The sequence below is a fragment of the Polyodon spathula genome, chromosome 30, assembly GCF_017654505.1.
Source record: "Polyodon spathula isolate WHYD16114869_AA chromosome 30, ASM1765450v1, whole genome shotgun sequence".
NCBI classification, from domain to species: Eukaryota; Metazoa; Chordata; class Actinopteri; order Acipenseriformes; family Polyodontidae; genus Polyodon; species Polyodon spathula.
The window spans coordinates 5784222-5803298 of NC_054563.1; the positions used below are offsets into that span (position 1 = coordinate 5784222).

Sequence of the window (19077 nt, forward strand, 5' to 3'; positions counted from 1 at the left end):
ACACTGGATATGGAGTGATTTCAGCTATTGAATTGCAAGCTTGAATAAAAGCAATAAAGAAAATCACAGAAAAATACAAAAAACAATATGCCATGTCTGTCAAGAGAGCAGTGCCTTCGTGTAATCGGCATGTTGGAGGCTGGACTATGGCAGTATACTGTGGGTCATCCTCTTGGGTGCTCACAGCCAGCAATTTCAAACCTGGTGAGACGATATAACCAGACACACTGTGTCAATGACAGGCCATGAACTGGGAGACCAAGAGTCACAACACCTGCCCAAGATCAACAGATCATTTTGCATTATCTTCATGATGTCAATTGTTAATCAGCACAATAAAAAGTCACTGAACCTGCTCTAAAACAGAGTTTGTCATTTTTCGATCACATCTAGTGAATTTTATCTAAATATAAGTGATAGGTTTCTTTTGATGCTCACTACATGTTAACTATGTGTTTACTGAATGTACTGAAAGGCTGCTTTAATGGACATGAACAATTTGGCCCAAATTGTAAACCATTAAATTGAAAAAATAAAATAAAAAAAAAGCAAAAGTTAATATTACGAACGAGAACAAAATATAATTTCCTAATGAAATGGATCAGTCAAGGTCAACGTGGTACAAGTTCTCTAGCAGGCAAGTAATTAACGCAAGTTGCAAATCGTTTGCAGTTTTTTAAGCAAAACTGTAAATTGTTTGCTTTTTATATGTGTAATTCTGAAGAGTGCTTCTGCATACAGAATGATCAATGCATTGAAATGCTTTGCAAAATATCGAAGTATACTTGCTACCAATAGGTTCTAATGGTGACATGATTTAAAATGATCATTTATTCCAAGGCAAAGCACCTAGTCTCTGCTGCTGGAACTGAAGGAAAAATGTGACATTGAAATGCTGTTCTACTTTTATGGCTTCCGGTAGACAGCAATTTCATTTGGTAGTGTCTTTGATTACATTACTTAAATTATATATATATATATATATATATATATATATATATATATATATATATATATATATATATATATATATATATATATATATATATATAAACGATGTCTCAAGCTTTTGGTCACAGCTGTAGTACACCTTTCATAATAAATACAAAGGAAATGTGACGTTTGCCCAATTCCTAGAGAATGATTTTGTTCTGTATGTTTTTTGGAACATAAAGTCCTCAAAAGGGGATTGTATTAATTGTCCTCTAAAAACACAATCACTTGAAACACAGGGGATGCAAACACAGCCTTTATTTCTGACTGATCATCCCTAACATAGTTAATGGGTGTGGTTTTTTTGTGTCCGATTTTCCAGATGCCACATGCACATATTGTTATTGGTATTGTATAAGGTATTATACAGACACCACAAAAGAACAGGATGAAAAAGGCACGTATATTTACAAAAAGGAAATGAAGCTGGAACAGCGTGAATTATATACCAGGTTAGATTTGGGCTGAGCGTGTCATTACTGCTCTGGGTAAATCATCTTGCCTTTTATTTCTAAATGGCAAACCAGAACAGCAAACAAGGGTCAAATTATCTCTTATTATTTTGCTAAACACAACAAAAGTATAAAACAGTATTACCAACAGAATATAACTGTATGAGTCATGTTATCAAATATATATATATATATATATATATATATATATATATATATATATATATATATATATATATATATATATAATTTTACAAGTCACAACTGTGCCTGGGGTTTTCCATGGAGCTATGAGGGAGTGACAGTTTAACATCAAACTTTTGGCTCTTGATCCTCTCAATACCCTTATAAAAGCGGGCTATAGTAAAACCTTAGCAAAGTGTAATAAAGCATAGTGAAAGCATGGCAAAGCATAGGTAAGCACTACAAAGAATGAGGAACGGTGAAGCATATTAATAATCATTGGAAACCAGGGTAAGTTTTGGTAAATGCATAGTATAACTGGAAAAAGCCTGATAAAACTGTTAACATAGTGTACTAAAATTACCAAGGGTAGTTTCATAAGCTCTGCTTCCACTTCAGGGTCCATCAGGTTGTAAGCAATGGAATCAAACATCTGCAAAAGCTTTTAGACCTAACTTTGACCTTAGAAATTATTTATCAAATCATCTTATTTATCAAATCATAGATGTGGCTGAAGTAAGGTTTTACAATATATGATCTGATTAATTACGCAGTAACGATAGTGTACTGAAATGCAAAAAAAACATGCATTTTCCTGCCTACCTTTTTATAATGCTATGTTTTTCTAACATTGATGTGTTATTTTTTAATTCATTTTCTCTATTGCTTAATCTAATCTGAATCTAATTAGCTCTTTTCAACTAATCACACAAAAAAAGAACTGAATAAAGTGGGTATTGTTTTTACTTTATCAGGAAATGTTCTAGTTCATAATTGCATCAAACAATGCTGCTCTTGGGGTGTACATTCTATGAAGCTGAAGACATTTCCAGCAAAATCTACTGAGGTTTCATTTGCTTTGAAGTATAAACTCGGAGATGTTTTTTTTTTTTTAAGCTCTCTTTTGAATATTAAAATAATTCAGTTTGGTTTGTAGGGAGAGCATTGCTAAGTGTAAAGCTTCAAAGGCATAGATTTCAATCAAGCTCAGGTGCTAACTCAAAATTAGTTTTAACTGCTTTACTTCTAAAAATGTTATTTTTAGTACCTCTAGTGTGTATCAAATTCCGCCTCATTTCCCATCTGTTTCTGATAGAGGAAAATAAGACATGACACCAATATATCCCAATTTTATTGTATTCATAATATTTGCTTCACAGTCTTTGGGTGCCCTTAGTTGTTTCTGGGTTAATTTTTAAATCCAAAATAAGTATATATTTTTAATATTACATTTTTTTTAAGTCTCTTTTTTATAATATACAGTAAATGCTTGAATTTAAAACTTAAACAAGTTGATTTGCATAATTCTGGGTTGACAAACTAATTAAAGTCATCTTTAAATGAATGCTTTTTATAGGTGAGAAATGTTGACTGCACAATACTTTGCAGATTAAAAGCTTTTTTATTGTTGGTATTTGACTCTTGGCAGACCGTTTAGGGGTTAAGAGACAGACATCTTGTGTCCTTCATGTGCCATTACATTACCTGAAACAATATATATAAAAAAAAAGACATTTGCTGCTGAGACTCTATTTATGTAATTTATTATTTACTTTTTGCAATTTTAAACACCAATGTGTCCAAAACCAGCCTTCTGATTTGCAAATTTCACTTTGATGTAAAGACCCTGATAAACTGTGCCATTGTGACACAAATACTCAACAGCTTAACCAAGCTAATCCCAAGCAGAAATGACATGCAGAAGGATCGACAAAGACAATCCTGAGGCTGTGCCAAAAACAAACCTAAACTCATCTGAATAAACCAAAAAACAAAACAAACCAAACAAACCTACTCATCTGAATTTTTTTTTAAACAGCAAAATGTACTGCTAAATGATAATTTGACCTGTTATTTACAGTATATATCCTTCATGCTGCATGCTGCGACACACAGGGTTAATTGTGTCTTGAACTCAATTCAAGAAAAAAAAAAAGGGTTTGGTTCCTTCACACCCTCTTTCTGACCTACAGATTTGCCTGTAATGGTATAATGGTAATAATGGTCTGAATCATGAACACAACACCTACTGTAAGTAACACCATAGGAGGAGATTCAATGCCAAGGGCCAGGTGCTTTTAAAGCATAGAGCATTTTATAAGAAGTGTAGGTGGGTTCTTAATTATGGAACACCTACCCAAATGCTTCAGTGTCACTGATGTGTTTCAGGGGGCATAAGACAGGCCTACTGATCTATCTTATTAAATTGAAAGAAGACCAGTTAAAAAAAAAAAAAAAAAAAAAAAAAAAAAAAGATATTGATTTAGAGCATTTTTCATTAACCAAATGATCTTCAATTATATTGCAGTGGTACTGTGGTATTATATTTATATTTTTACATACTGTAGCAATGAATAACAATACCCACTGGAATTAAAATGCAATACCATGGCAGAATGACAATGCACTCTGCTACTCAGACAATATGTGGAATATTTACCATTGCTGATAATGCTGTGTTCGGGTCTGCTAAGGTTTTTGACTTGTATTTTAAAAGTAGTTTTCTGATTATATTACTCAAAATTAATGATAAAAAGGTCAATTTGCTGAAACAGTATAAGAAGCCTAATAGAAGCAGCCAAGCCAATAAAAGTTAGTAGTAAATCAACTTCGATCCTGATCTCCTCAAGGTCATAGCTACCGAAACAGATCTTACTTCTATCTGCTTTGTATCTTCCAGAAGCATACTAAATAGAATATGTGATACTGCTCCTGGACTGTTTGACCCTCTAAAAAAACCCAAATCCCCTACAGAAGGACTACATTCTATGAACCCTGCTTGACTTTGAAAGAGCTGGTGGCTCCACTCCCAGCTTGTAGGGTTCAAGCTGCTAATGCAGCTGTTGCAGCAGGGTCCCGCACTGTAGCTCAACTGATGGGACAGCTCCTGGGATGGCAATGGCTGATTTATCTCACACTGAGCTGGCTGCTCTGGCTCCCTAAACAGGCACCAGCGGGGGCCAGCATGGCTCTCCTCTCTCGGACCTCGGCAGTAGCAGCACCACCCCTGGCTCTTGGGATAGCGGATCTTTTCAAAATATTTTTTGAAAAGAAATTGCATTTAACCTTGATCATTCATGTACTGTCACTTTAGCTGATGCAATGGGGTCACTCATTATGTCCCACTTCCAAGTGGTATGGGTTTGTAAGGAATGTGTGGTATACAATGTGCAAATGGAAATTAAAAAAAAAAAGTTATACAGTGTCACTTATTGCAAATAGAAGAAAGTAATCAAATAGAAAGGGTAAGCTAATTTTGCAGTTCACTGATATCCACAATTTCTTTGATATTACACAAACTAAGCTTTTAAAAAAAAAAAAAGTTTTTAATTAAAATCCCACCAGGACGAAGAGCTGGAGCATTTTTAATCAAACACAATTAATTCCGTATGTAAATGTAATTCTGTATCTTGTAAGGTTTACAGCTTGTCCTATTTACTTTTTAAATTTCACTTGCCTTTGGGATGTAATTAACTACTATTCAAAAGAAGAGACAGGCATTGGTTTGTCTCTGGGATAAATATTAAATCCTAACACCATTTTTTGAAAGAAACAACAAGAACAACAAAAATTATGAAAATAAGTTACTTTGATGTTTTTGTAAAAGTGCAACAGCATTGTGGCTTAAATATTGTAATACATCTAGCAGAACTAACCATGCTTGAATAAACAACAGTTTGAATAAATCAAAGCTTCATGAACATTGGGGCAAGTTGTGTTTGTCTCATATTAAAGACATACTAGAAATACAGCCACTATCTCTCCCTTTTAATACAAAAACCTGCAGCATTTGCTGATCAGTGTGGGTGTTTTTGGAAATCACTTGAATGTCACCTGCCAGCTTCAAGAGCAGTAGCAGTAGTGAATCAAAACACACATGCGTGTGAAAATGTACCCTGGTAAAGGAACATACAGTATGTGGGAAAATGTGGGGAATACTATGGTTAGGTGTGGTAAGTGACAGAAACAGGTACCAAATCAAAACTCTGACAACCCGCTAACCACGCTTAACAAAACTGTATTTAATAGCTTTTTGTAGTAAGTATCTTATTTCTTCTACTCATAAAAAGAAAACGCTATTAAATACAGTTTTGTTACGTGCGATTAGCTGGTTGTCAAAGTTTTGAGTTGGTCCCAGCTATGATGAAATGAGATGTCTGTGTGGTGTTTTGTTTTTTTATTTATACAAATTTTTACTATTAATCAGGGATAATAATGTTTTAAACACATTTCACTACTGTATATTTCATTTTTGGAATAAGCAGATATTTTAAAGACAGCACTACAGATAAAAAATAAAAAAAAATAATAATAATAATAATAATAATAATAATAATAATAATAATAATAATAATAATAATAATAATAATTGCTCTACATTACTGCACCACAGGGGTCTCCAGCCTGGTCCTGTACAGTTACTGTGGCTTTTGTTTCAACCAGTCTCTCAGTTATTTAATTGAACCAATTATGGCTTAATTAGTTAATATTAGCAGGTGTTCCAGATCTTTCGCCACTGAGGATGTAAAGACGCCTATAAAACTGCTTGACAGGGGCTCTCCTGGACCAGGGTTGGAGACCAGTGCTGTATTATATCAACAATGTAAATATGTGATCGGTTTTATTCTATTGTATTTTACACTACTGAAGTTTTTTTTTTTTTTTTTTTTTTTTTTTTTTAACAATGGTATACAGTATGCATTTTTGTTTTATTGGTTTACCCACAATACTGACAAAAACTGTTACACGAATCACACATATTGGAGCAGAGAAACACAGAGGAACCAGCAATGTGCCAAATGAACCCGCAGACCAACGGGTGGTCGTCACAGGCAAAACGGTTAACAACGGATTTAGACTAGTCTATGTTAAAAAATAATAATAATAAAAATCACACCACTGAACAGAATTACTATAAAAAAAAAACAGTCCATTTAAAATAATTCAAAAGTCATGTAAACGGGTGCCAAGGTTTTAAATAACAGGTATGTTAAGCAGTATGAAGTCAGTAATGCTGCGAATCCCGACACTTGCTGGTCACTAGCTTAACTGTAATTTCCAGCACGGCATCAGCAATACGCAAATATGTTTTTAGAATATATGATTATTTGTTAAGTAGGTTTTAGGACTGCTCAAAATCAATGCCGATTTTGTCTTAAGAATGTACCTAACAATAAACAAATAATACAGTACAACAAAATGTAAGCGTCCCCTTTAAATCCAAGACACTTCCTTTTGTATGCAGAGTAGGCGTAGCATTTTAGATTTTTTATCGGCTCAAAAAACAGTCCAGGCCTTTGCCTTTTACTCCTCAAAGCTACAACCTGGCATTTGTATTCCAAACAGAGCGATCTCTGTGTTCGGGCTCTTCTTTGATGGAACTTTCCATCGCAAATAACTGCCAGTTATACAAAACACTGAACCAGTGTACATAACATCGGGGAGTTTAGCTCATCGTCTGGTCGTGTCAGGTACTGTAATAGCAACTGTACACTAGAGTATTAGTATACAAATACAGGACCAAATGTAAACCATATATGTCTTACCTACAGCAGAAGAGACTGTTTTGGTAGAGTATTTCATTTTGATTATTCAAATCCCGATTTACCTTGCAAATGTGTACCATCCAAAAATTTAAGATTTTCTTAAATGTGATATCAAACGATATTCTTAACATTGCGAGGGGGGGGGTGTTGCGTACATATATGACAAATAAACTCCCATTACAAAAATGTTTTTTTTTTTTTTTTTTTTTGCAGTTTAATAAGCAACTCATCCGCCGTACAACCAGACGTACAAATCACATTCTGCTTCTGATGTCCACCGGAAAATGGAAGCAAGAGAAGAACTAGGTAAAGTAATCGTCATCAGTGACGTTTTTTAGGGGTTGTGTATAATGGGTTGGTATTTTTTATAAAGGGCAGAAACTGAAGATAATTATACTCCAGCTATAACTTTAAACACTATGGTTAAATCTGAGTGCAACTAAAACAGCTCATAGTTTAACACAACCATTTTGACAAAAACTTTTCACTTAACGCCATAGAACTGTATCCCTAAACACCACAGAACTGTTTCACTAAACACCATAGAACTGTTACAAATTTCACTTGTAATAAGTTCACTGTTTTTGAATCCATGAAACACTGGACAACTTTTGGGAAAGTTTTTTTAGGGGTATTTTTAAGCAATTTTCATTTTAAAATTGTCACAATATCTAAAAATCTTGATGTGAACTACTTAGTAAAAAGTACCTGAATATGCCCCTTGGAGTTGCTTGAAAGGTTGCCAGTGCAAGTTGCCTGGTGTTGCATGGGCTTTATTTAGACGTGTCTTTTCCATTTATACCATACCATAACAAGATTATTAATTGATACTGGAAAGAAAATAATGTAATTTGCCAGAGTGAACTTTTCTTTCTTTTTTATATAGCTCTTTTTAGCCTGGTGTCTTAAGCTGATATGTTCATTTATGATACTGTTGCACAACTGAACTGTTATCATTTATAAGAAATGAGTCTGACAGAAGTCTAATGGCTGTCAAAGATAGCCAATTAACAGCACAAATTGCTTTCTTTAGATTTTTCCAAATACCCCTTCATTTTAATGTCACCTAGTTCTGGATTTGAGGGTTACAAAAAATCAATTCACAGCTTCACACACATTTGTCTTTTACAATTTAATGTTGCTAATTAACTGAGAAAGGCCCTTGTATCCATTGAGAAAATGACTGCATTACAAAAGTATAAATCCAGTTACCTCTGCATTCAAAAGAAAGCAGGTCATTCACTGCCCCAGTTACAAGTGTCATGTGATTTCCAGATATGGATGTAATGGCACCTCTCATTGAAGGAGCAGGATGTAGTTCTGAAGAGATTTCGGATGATGACCAGGATTTTGAATTGCTCCCTGTGCAGAGACATTACGAGCTTGCTGGTAATCGCCAGGGCACTACGTATGTACACAATTTGGGTGGGGGTGTTTACGTTTCCTGAGTTACATTTGTTTCCAGAAAAATTGGGCCCAGTAAGCAGTCGTGTTGTCTGTTTTGAGGCAAAGATAAAGGTACATTTTCAGGGAGGACTAATGTAATTTTAATAGTACACAGTTGTCTAGGTTAAACTACATCTTTTCCCTTCCAAAGTGAAGTTGCCCTCCTTGTTAGGTTTGTAGTTGTTACAGGTTTTTTTTATTCCTTTCAGAAATTGCACCTTTGCCTTTACAATATGTCTGCAAATGTCTAAAATTTAATAAAAAAAAGTCAGGAATTGAATGTTCTTCACAGTAAAGGGCTAAAAAGATCTTCAGTAACATGTCTCCGAGCGACTACAGCCTCTGGCCACTCCTCCGCGGTGGCTGTCATAAAGTGTTTTTTTTAACTTGCTATATACAGCGCATCAAAAGAAACTTATCACTATTATAAAAAAATAAGGTATATAAATGATGGACGTTGACTAAATGTTTTTGTTTCTTTTTAATCTCTTGACCAGTCATCCTTGACCATGACACGCTTGAGTGACTATGACATGAAGCATATGCACTTATCTAATTAGTGAGACAGTTGATCGGACACTGAATATGGAGTGGTTTTAGCTGTTGAATTGCAAGCTTGAATAAAAGCAATAAAGAAAATCACAAAAAAAAAAAAAAAAAAACAATATGCAACGTCTGTCAAGAGAGCAGTGCCTTCGTGCAATTGGCATGTTGGAGGCTGGACTAAGGCAGTGTACGAGATGGTATAACCAGACACGCTCCGTCAATGACAGGCCACGAACTGGGAGACCAGGAGTAACAACACCTCCCCAAGATTGACAGATCATTTTGCATTATCTTCATGATGTCAGTTGTTAATAAGTACAATAAAAAGTCACTGCACCTGCTCTAAAACAGAGTTTGTCATTTTTCAATCACATCTAGTGAATTTTATCCAAATATAAGTGATAAGTTTCTTTTGATGCTCAGTATATGTAATACTGATATTGTGACAAACAGAAAAGTGAGGTCAGATATTCACAATGGAAAACAACACATTTTTGTGTATGAGAACATTTTTTTAGATCAGATTTTGGACTGGATCATCATTTAAAGATTCAAAAGTCCTCTTAGCTTTAAGATGCCGTCTACTGTAGGATGATGACCGTTGTAGTCAGAACATGATTGGCTGCGATGATCCATGAGGTTTTAGGATGGTTTTCTAATGCTTCAAACTGTCGCGATACAATTCCAGGTACTGTAGTGGTCAGTCATCTGTTACATGTTTTTGAAGGAAACTTTGGAGCTAGTTGGAGGAAGGCTTCATCATGTTGTCTTGACTCCATTGTGCTTCATTTTTTTTCTTTTGCAGGTTTTCACAAACCCTGATCCATCTGTTAAAGGGAAACATTGGCACCGGTCTCCTCAGCCTTCCTCTCGCAATAAAGAATGCAGGGATTGTGGTAAGAACCAATCGTTTGGGAGCACACAAGGATGACTACTATCCTTATAACTGGGTGGCATTATACTGTAGTGCATCTGTAAGGGTTTCATGCATGGTTCCATTTTCTTGGAGATATCTGGTAGAGATTTGACAATTCCATTAATCTAAGTCTTCCCTAATTTTACTGTACTACTTTTTTTTTTCTCCCTGGCATTTTACTCATGTAAGAATAGCATGTCCTGTAAAGTCAGGGATAATTAATACCTGGGGCAGTAATTCACAAGTGTAAAGTCTAGCTACTCCAGAACGGATTTACTTTTTTAAATTTTATTTTACTTACATTTCACTCATGTGAAAAAGTGTGACTCGGAGCTGTTGATTTGTTTGTCATGGCAGAGCATCTTACAACGCACAAAGAACAACGAGGTGAACATACTGGTGCATGGTAATTATTGGTACAATCTGAAAGACAACTGAATTGAATTTTGATGGGAAACCACAGGAAGCACCGTTGTGTGGCCAGGGTTAAAAATTATTTAACAAGGGCTAAGACTGATTTGATTTATGGCACTGGTCACCTTCATTTATACCCAAACAATTCCGGCCATTCAGTTCTGGGCCTCTCTCTAATAGGCAATTGTGCCAAATAGTTAACTGAGGGCTAAGCCACCAGGAATGATATCTCAGCAGGATTGTGCAATGTTTGTTTGATCCCTTTTTTATATTTATTTCAGGTGGGACCAATAAGCCTTATTCTGATGGGAGTTGTAGCTGTTCACTGCATGCATATTCTAGTCCGGTGCAGCCATTGTCTTTGTGAGAGGTATATTCAATTTGAAAATGTGTCTGAAACTTTGTATTTGTACTTCTGAAGTCAGGTTTACCGCCATGTGTACATGAAGAATGCCTTCCTTTTAGAAATGTGTTTACTGCAAGTACACTTGGCTTATAGTAAGAACATGTACAAGTAAAGGGATGGTTGTTGCCTCTTTCTGTGATTTTAAAGCTTAACAGTATTCTCTTTTCATGCCTAAATATCTCTTTCACAAGCTGGAGGAAATACATCTCTGCAAAATATCTGCAGTTACATCAGCCTGTTCCTGTTGATTAGATAAGTAAGGACACGTATGAATACATAGTGCCTGTGTCTTACACTAAATAGATATTTACTTCAGGACTTTGGAAGGGTAGTGTTGTGGTTGGTCAAGTCTAGGGGCAGGAATAACAGAGGCAGGAGACATATGATTGCAGTTGAAAAAGTGCTTTAGGCGCACTTTAGTATTGACACAACAAACAAAATAAATAAAATAAATAGAACATTTAAAATAAACTAGCCCTGATTATTATATTATGGAATCAGCAAGTATGGGTGCACTACATCTGGTTTTTATGTTATAATATATATTATATTTTAAGAATATAGATTTTATTGAGCAAACATATTGTGTTGTGCTTTGTTAGTAAGCAGCCGTGTTGTGTGTTTTATAACAAGTTGTCAAGGGGTGTTAAAAATGCAGTGAATGTTTTGAAGGTCCTTTTTATAAAGTTCCTTGTTTTATAGTTAAATCCCTCTGCTGTGTATTCTTATTTCTTGCTTACAGTTTAAATCATTTTTTTACTTTCAATACAGGTGCATTTATCTATGCGTCGCTATGTGTTGTTGTTGCTAATGCGTTCTGAGAACCTGTCATTGTTATGAGTAATTAGAGGTTGACTATTCAAAACTTCTATTCTTGATATATTCGAATATCTTACTATTTGAAATTCCCACCCCTAATTCTTACATGGCTTGCTTTTCTGGCAGTTGGAGGTGACCCTGTTTTGTTTTTCAGATTTGAAGTATTTTTGTTTTGTTCCTGTGTTTTTTCTCTATCTTGCACAAGACAAGCACTTAACTGCAACCACTGGTATCTGTGCGTCACTCGCCTTGCCCACAACCCTTGTGCCTGTCCTGACCACTTTACAAACATTATACTATAGTAATAATGTAGTAAACCATAGTGTATTGAGCACTTTTATCTGGGGCATTCTTACCCAGGACCAGAACCGAGCCTATCTAAATAGATCCAACATTTCAAAATGGAAGTACGTACTGACTGTTTCCTTTAACAAATATGCTTATTTTAAACACTATTGTGTTTGAAAAAAAAAAGCTATAGCTATCTATAAATATAGAGTGCATGCTCATCAATACTTATGGGTCCTCAAGTTTCTAGTACAGTTGTCATTATCTTACAAAAGCTAAAAGAACTTTACAATATTGAAACCCACCTTCAACGGGTACATACATTTCAAGCAAATGAAGAGAGCCAGTCCAAAATATAACGTAAAAATACTTGAAGTAAAACATGTCTTCATACAAGCTCGGCTTATAATAACATTTATGCGTTCCACCATGGCCACGAGCTTTCGCAATCTCTCATTGCGGTCAGTTATCTAGCAGGTAATGGCCTCTGCATTGTATAATATTGATATTTTTCTGTTTTTCCATTTTCAGATTGAAAAGACCTTCGTTAGGGTACAGCGACACTGTTGCTTTTGCAATGGAGCAGAGCTCTTTGAAGTGCCTTAAAAAGGGCGCCACTTTTGGAAGGTGAGACACTGTGACTGCCAATTGTTCTCATAACTGTGTTTTTCTACTTTTTACTGTCTACCATATTGACCAGAAGGCATGCTTGACCCCTAAAGAACTGGTTAGGCCTGTTTTATTTACCACCCCTGTGATTTCAAACATATACAACTCATATAAGAAGTTACATCCATCTGGCAAATTAGTCTCAATGTTGCCATAGTTCAGGGACATGTACTGTGTGTATACATAATATTGGGAGAAATCTGATTTTGAATTAAATTGTGCTTTCTTTTCTCTAGGCACTTAGTCAATTTCTTTCTTGTGATAACGCAGCTTGGATTCTGCTGTGTGTATTTTCTGTTCCTGGCAGAGAATGTAAAACAGGTAATGCTTATTTAATTAAATAGATATCTGGTCATGCATGAAGATGATGTTTATCAATTAAGAGTGTGCTGGGAAACGGGAAACAATGAAGTGACAGATATGCATGGTTTAAAGGCTGTCCATACTTCTTAAAAGTAATTGTTAAAAGCACAAATGTAACTTGTAATTAAGTGCAAAAGCTGGAGGAGAGGGTAAGGAGTGTTGTGACAGTGTCCCAGGCTAAGCAGAGAGAATGGATGAGATGGAAGAATCTGGAACATTGAAAGATTGGCTGGTGAGACCTGCGGACAGTGGGGGGGAGGTTCAGCTTCCTAATCTGGTCCATGTATGATGTTCTTCCAGCACTGCAGAACCAAAATGTGTTGTTAGGAGAGAACCCTGCATGTCCTTTGTGTTCATCACTGGTTACCCTGAAGCATGTTCTTACAGGATGTAAGGTGGTTCTGAGCCAGAGTCGCTTCACTTGGTGTCATGACTAGGTACTGCGATGCTTGGCATTGGCACTGGAAGAACGTTGTAATAAGATCAACAGCCGCCAATATCAGCGATAGCGGGAACACAGAGAACAATATTCCTCTGTCCAGGAAAGCAACCAACAGGAAAGTTAATTAGAACTAAGATTTCCCTGTGACAATTGGAGGTAGCTGGAGATTGGAGAATGCAGGCAGATGTTGGCCAGGGCCTTATTTTCCCAAACGAGATTGCTACAAGCACCCTTCGACCTGATATTGACTTGTGGTCAGTCTCAGCACGCCTTGTTCTCTTGGTGGAGCTAGCAGTGCCCTGGGAGGATTCTGTGACTGAGGTACACAAGTGGAAGACAGTCCGGCATTGAGGTTAGCTATTGAGTTTGAACAGTGGGGGTGGAGAGTCTAGGCTTATCCAGTAGAGGTGGGTTGCCAGGGATTCGTCTTGAACTCCCTGACCTAGCTTCTTAGAGATACTGAATTCAGTGGACGGGACTTGCGGCATATAGTGAAGACTCTGTCCGAGCAGGCAGAGAAGTAGCAACTGGCTCTGGTTGAGGAGGAACAAGTCTGATTGGGGACCTCAGAAGAGAGGTGATGAAGTTAGCATCAATAAAAAAGGAATGGATGGCTAAGGTAAGTTAACTGTGCAGGGTTGGGTGGGGAATGGAGGGTAGTGGGGCTGGAACACCAGCCTCACTGTTGAGCCTTCCCGAGGTGTCGTGGACTAGTTGACAAAACATGAGAGGTGCCCACTTGATGACCCCTGAGAAGTGCTTTACCCAGCCTGTTCCAGATGGTTGCCATGCTGAGGTGCTGGGCAGGCCGCACTTTGGTTGATCTCTGGAGCCAGCATCGGCACCGTTGTGTGTGCTGATGCACCAGGGAGGCCACAACCAGGCTAAACCTTGGAGCCAGCATTCCACTTCAGCCATCCATCCACTTCAGTTGGTCTCCACCACTAATATCTAATTTTATCTTGACGAAAGCATGACGTAAATAACAGTTGCTCTCATGTAATACAATTCTGAAATATAGGTATTGCCATTTTGAAACCTTTGGATATTGCAAACACAGTACACTAGCTAAAATGTGTATGTACGTGACTTGCTGTCTTTTCTGTCTGTGATCTTTGAGTTAGTAAAGCTGAACAGTGAGTGTCGTTATGAATAATGTCAAAGATTATCTCAATTACATAAGTCACCTTCCTTTATTCTTGCTTTCTTATTTCTGAGATGGTAAGTATAGTAGATAGTACTCGTGCCTTGTATCCTTTTATTAAAGGGGAATGTTGTTTTTATTTGCAATGTAGTGCAGTTTCAAAGGTGCAATGACCAGAAGCTTTCTCTAGAGGGTGCTGTTGGCTATAGATTTGACAAAGACTCTTCTCTCAGTGTCTGCTCAGAAACAGTGCAATACCTTCACTCTGAAGACAGCACAGAAAGCATCTTGTGTGTGAGATGTTGTTGTTGGCTTAAAGTACAGGTAGTCAAAAAGTGTTTGGTCTGGCTGGTTTTCAAGTGAGGAATTTTCTTAAAAACAAACACTTAAAAACACATTGAGGTTTGAGCTGCCCGAGTACTGACTACGTATACATTAAATAACCTAACAGGTCTTTATAATTATATATCAACCAGCATTTACATAGTACCGGTTGTTTAAAAAACTGTAAAAACTAGATGAATTGAAAAACAGCCCCACCCGCTCTACATTTATATAGACAGACTAGGTGGGGCTGACAGAGTTGAAAGGTCACTTGATTTAAATAGAATGAAGAAGGCTGTTCAAAGTAGCTCAAAACCAGCTGAGTTCAGATTTAAAGAGAAATTAACAAAACCCAGAACCACTCTCACCATACACACTGTAAAATATTAAGAGAAACCTAAAGAAGAAATTCTAATTACATTTGAAGCACCCTACTCTTTAAGCACGAATGATCAAATCTGCCTCTGGATCTGTCTTTAGGTTGTTGAGGCCTTATTGAGGAACAGTACTGAGACCACTGTCTCTCCTGGAAACGACTCCACTGCTGTAATACTGGACAGCTGGGAGATGGATCTGCGAGGGTACATGCTCTGCTTCCTACCATTCATGATCCTCCTGGTGTTCATCCAGGACCTAAAGAACCTGGCAGTGCTGTCATTCCTGGCCAACATCTCCATGGCTGTCAGTCTTGTTATCATCTACCAGTATATCTTACAAGTAAGAACTCTCTCTCTCTCTCTCTCTCTCTCTCTCTCTCTCTCTCTCTCTCTCTCTCTCTCTCTCTCCTTTATCATTTTGCCGGACCTGTAGATGGTGTCGTTATCCAGACTTTATTTTCAGTTTGACTCCGTTGGCTTAGTTAACTTGCTGATATTTTTGATTTCCTCACTTTTCTAACCATATTTAGCACCTGTATAGTATTTTAACCACATGATTTTGTTAGATTATTGTACGTTTTATTAAGTATTATATTGTAATTATGCAATATAAACTAAAACTACAGAAAGTCATTTCCATTGAAATTATTTTTAAATACAGAATCCTGCTGAGTGTCAGATATACAAATTGGATTGAACCCAACTAGCTGATGTCAAGGAATGGTGGTATTATACTGACAGTATGTGTGGTGAGAGGAGTGAATCCAGATCATTTTCCACATAGTGTTACAGAACTCCCTGCAGTGTCTGCAAGAAGCGCATTACTTTACATTGGCTACATCTTACATTGTCTTTGTTTAGTTGTTTTTAATCGCTCATCATCTGTCATAAAAAGGTTGATAAATGTATTCCCTATGTGTTTTAGAAATACTAATATTAAAACAATCAGGATTATATTTAACTATATGTTGCTGCAGTACGGACAGCACAAGATACAACAACAAGTAATGCTTTTCTTTTAAACATTGCTGTGGGTTTAGTAACACTTTATGAGTGAAAGATTTTTAATAACAAATTTTAAATCATGGTATTTTTTTTTTTTTTTTTTTTTTTGCCACATCCTAGATCCTGTTTTGAAGTAATTGGGGGGGATGCACACATCATTTTATATACAATTCTGTACAGCGGTTTGAAATTTTATTTTTTAAAATGTTTGATACGTACAAAATTAACGCTGGCCATGCAGGGATTGTCGTGGGTGGCTTTCTCAGTCGCCGCATGCCCCTCGAAATGTATGTATATTCACTATCATTTTGCCCGCAGTGACCTTGTTGCTACAGCAACTGGAGACGCCCATACATTCCAAACTAGGAAGTGTATGGAGCCAAACAATAACATAATTACTTGATTTGCGTAGTTAAGTTGCCTCAGCGGATACAAACAAAACGACAAACAGCAAACACTACTCTTCCACGCACATGGATTTCTACCGCGCGTAGAAAACCACTTGGAAGGTTTTTATAAAAAAAAAAACGTTAACTCACTTGAACATGGTTCAATTGCAGTTATCCCCAAGACAGTAGGAAATACTTTTCTATATTGTATTACAGTGTTTGTTATCATTATTTGTCCATCTTATGATTCAAGTACATTTTTTTCAGTTCATAAATGCAATACAGCACCTTAGCATTTTGTATGCTACACACAGGAACGATATTTCAGAGTTTTGTTTATGTTAAAATGAGTAGAATATATGCTATTCAAATTAACAAAATGGTCCCATGGCGTAGCGGTAAAACCCAGTGCCTTCAGCGCAGAGAGCTACATCCTCGCAGGCCTGAATCAAATCTAGGCTGCTGGTAATTGGGCTGGTTTGCCAGTGTGGAGGTTTGATTTCCCAGCTGGGGATCTTGCAGCCTGTGTCTGCCAAGCGTTGAATTGCTCTCTATGCGGTTTCAGTGTTGACAGCTGCGTTTCTCCGAACAGTAAAGCTGTTTGCCCAAAAACATCTTTCCGACACTGTTGGCACAGAAGTCACCAGCAAGCCAGTAGCCACACAGGACAGTTCATATAATAAAAAAAAATAAAATAAAAAAAAAACGGACAGGCAGCTTTTGCAAAAAAGCAGCATTTTCTGAACAAATAAATGCTTATTATTAAGTTAAACTGTGTTATTTCTTTCTGTGGCTAATAATTAGCTTTATATATGAATCCCAAGCAAAATTACACAATATCCTCCACTTTGGCCCTGACTTAAGTTTAGTGAGCTTTGATTGAACTGTAGGCCACATTTTAAGCACATACATTTGTGTAAATGGGCTATCCCTCACATTTATTTGTTATCCAAGTACTATCTCTGACATGCATTTTGTTGAGTAAAAGCTGTAATTCTAGAATGATTATATATCCCTTCAGAAAAATGTAAATGCCTGTCAAACCAGGACCTGCCTGGTTGCCCATGGTGGCCCTATTAACTGTATTGTGGTGCTTTGCAATTTATTTGGTCAATCACTGTATATTTTTTTGGAGGAACACTATTAAATTGCACAAAGTTAGAATGATGTAAGGCAATTGAAGGTCACCGACAGTTTGCAATTAGTAAGCACATACTGTATTATGAATGGCATTAAAATGAGTTGTTATTGTGAAGAAGGCATAGGTAATAGTTATTGCAACAGACACGGTAAACTAGTTAACACACTGCTGTAATGAAGTATTGATACTCTTGCGGTATTTGTTTATACATATGCCTGTTACTAAGAGGGCATCTAACATGACACGGAAATTAATGCATATTAGAAATTTTGTCAAGTGAGGTCTGAACCTGGATTCTACTTTATGCCCTTCCCAGACAGTCTCATCAATAATGTGTCAAAAGGCTGCTTAAATGGATTAATTCGAGCCTCTGCCACTTCATAGTGGACACTTGTCCTCAAGGGAACAAGCTCATGAATTCCTCACCTAGGCTGAACTGCTCATTAGGTCTGCATTGACTCTGGTGTAAAATGATGATTTCTCTTGGGTGTCGACCAGAGGTTTAATGAAAGGCGGTACAGTGCTCCCTCGCTGTAAGGCTCTCAGTTATAATGTGCCTTGGATATAACGCTCCATCAGCAGATCCCCCAATTCCCTATACTAGTGATTCATGCAATAGTTCTACAGTACATACAGTACCGGTGTTAAAACTGTAAACAACTTCTCAGTTTAACTTTCGTTTCTGTCTCTCACTTTTGATACAGTGCAGGGTTCGACATGGCCCGGTAGCCCAGGGCCAGTAGAGAGCGCAGATTGGCCAGTAGTTATGAAGCACCACAGGCCCAACTGGGCTGATTACATTTAACTAGTATAATATATATATAGAGCACATGGCTTCCGTTTCATGAATCTGGGAAAACAGGCCAGTGTATCAAAAAGCTGAAAATTAATTTACAAACCATTTTTTAAAACATAACTACGAATTAATCCTAACTTTCCCGCCACGCGTCATATTTGTTGTTCAGTCAGAATCTGAGACTGCGTACCGAAGTGCTGTGTTGGTACTTGTTCCTGGGGCAAATCTTTTACAAATCGGGTTTTCTACAACTAAACAACCAATAAGCCAAAATCAATAAAGTGAAATCAATAAATCATAAAGAATGAAATTATGAAAAAAAAAAAAAAAATGAAGACGAACATTTAGAGTGGAGGCTTCATTATGACAGAGAAAAAAAAAAAAAGTAACGTTCCTACTTGTTTGACGTCAGTTTCCC

General features: G+C 36.7%; 1 protein-coding gene across 1 annotated transcript in view; it reads left to right on the plus strand.

Annotated features, from left to right (window-relative positions):
• Positions 1 to 6883: 6883 nt before the first annotated feature.
• The window catches only part of slc36a4 (solute carrier family 36 member 4), a 24718-nt gene continuing 12524 nt past the window's right edge, over positions 6884 to 19077 (plus strand). The window contains exons 1-8 of the mRNA XM_041232600.1: positions 6884 to 7099; positions 7388 to 7480; positions 8450 to 8582; positions 9972 to 10062; positions 10778 to 10866; positions 12541 to 12636; positions 12915 to 12999; positions 15432 to 15668. Coding sequence (XP_041088534.1) covers positions 7459 to 7480; positions 8450 to 8582; positions 9972 to 10062; positions 10778 to 10866; positions 12541 to 12636; positions 12915 to 12999; positions 15432 to 15668 — 753 coding nt within the window. The 5' untranslated portion in view covers positions 6884 to 7099; positions 7388 to 7458. The remainder of the gene's footprint in view (positions 7100 to 7387; positions 7481 to 8449; positions 8583 to 9971; positions 10063 to 10777; positions 10867 to 12540; positions 12637 to 12914; positions 13000 to 15431; positions 15669 to 19077) is intronic.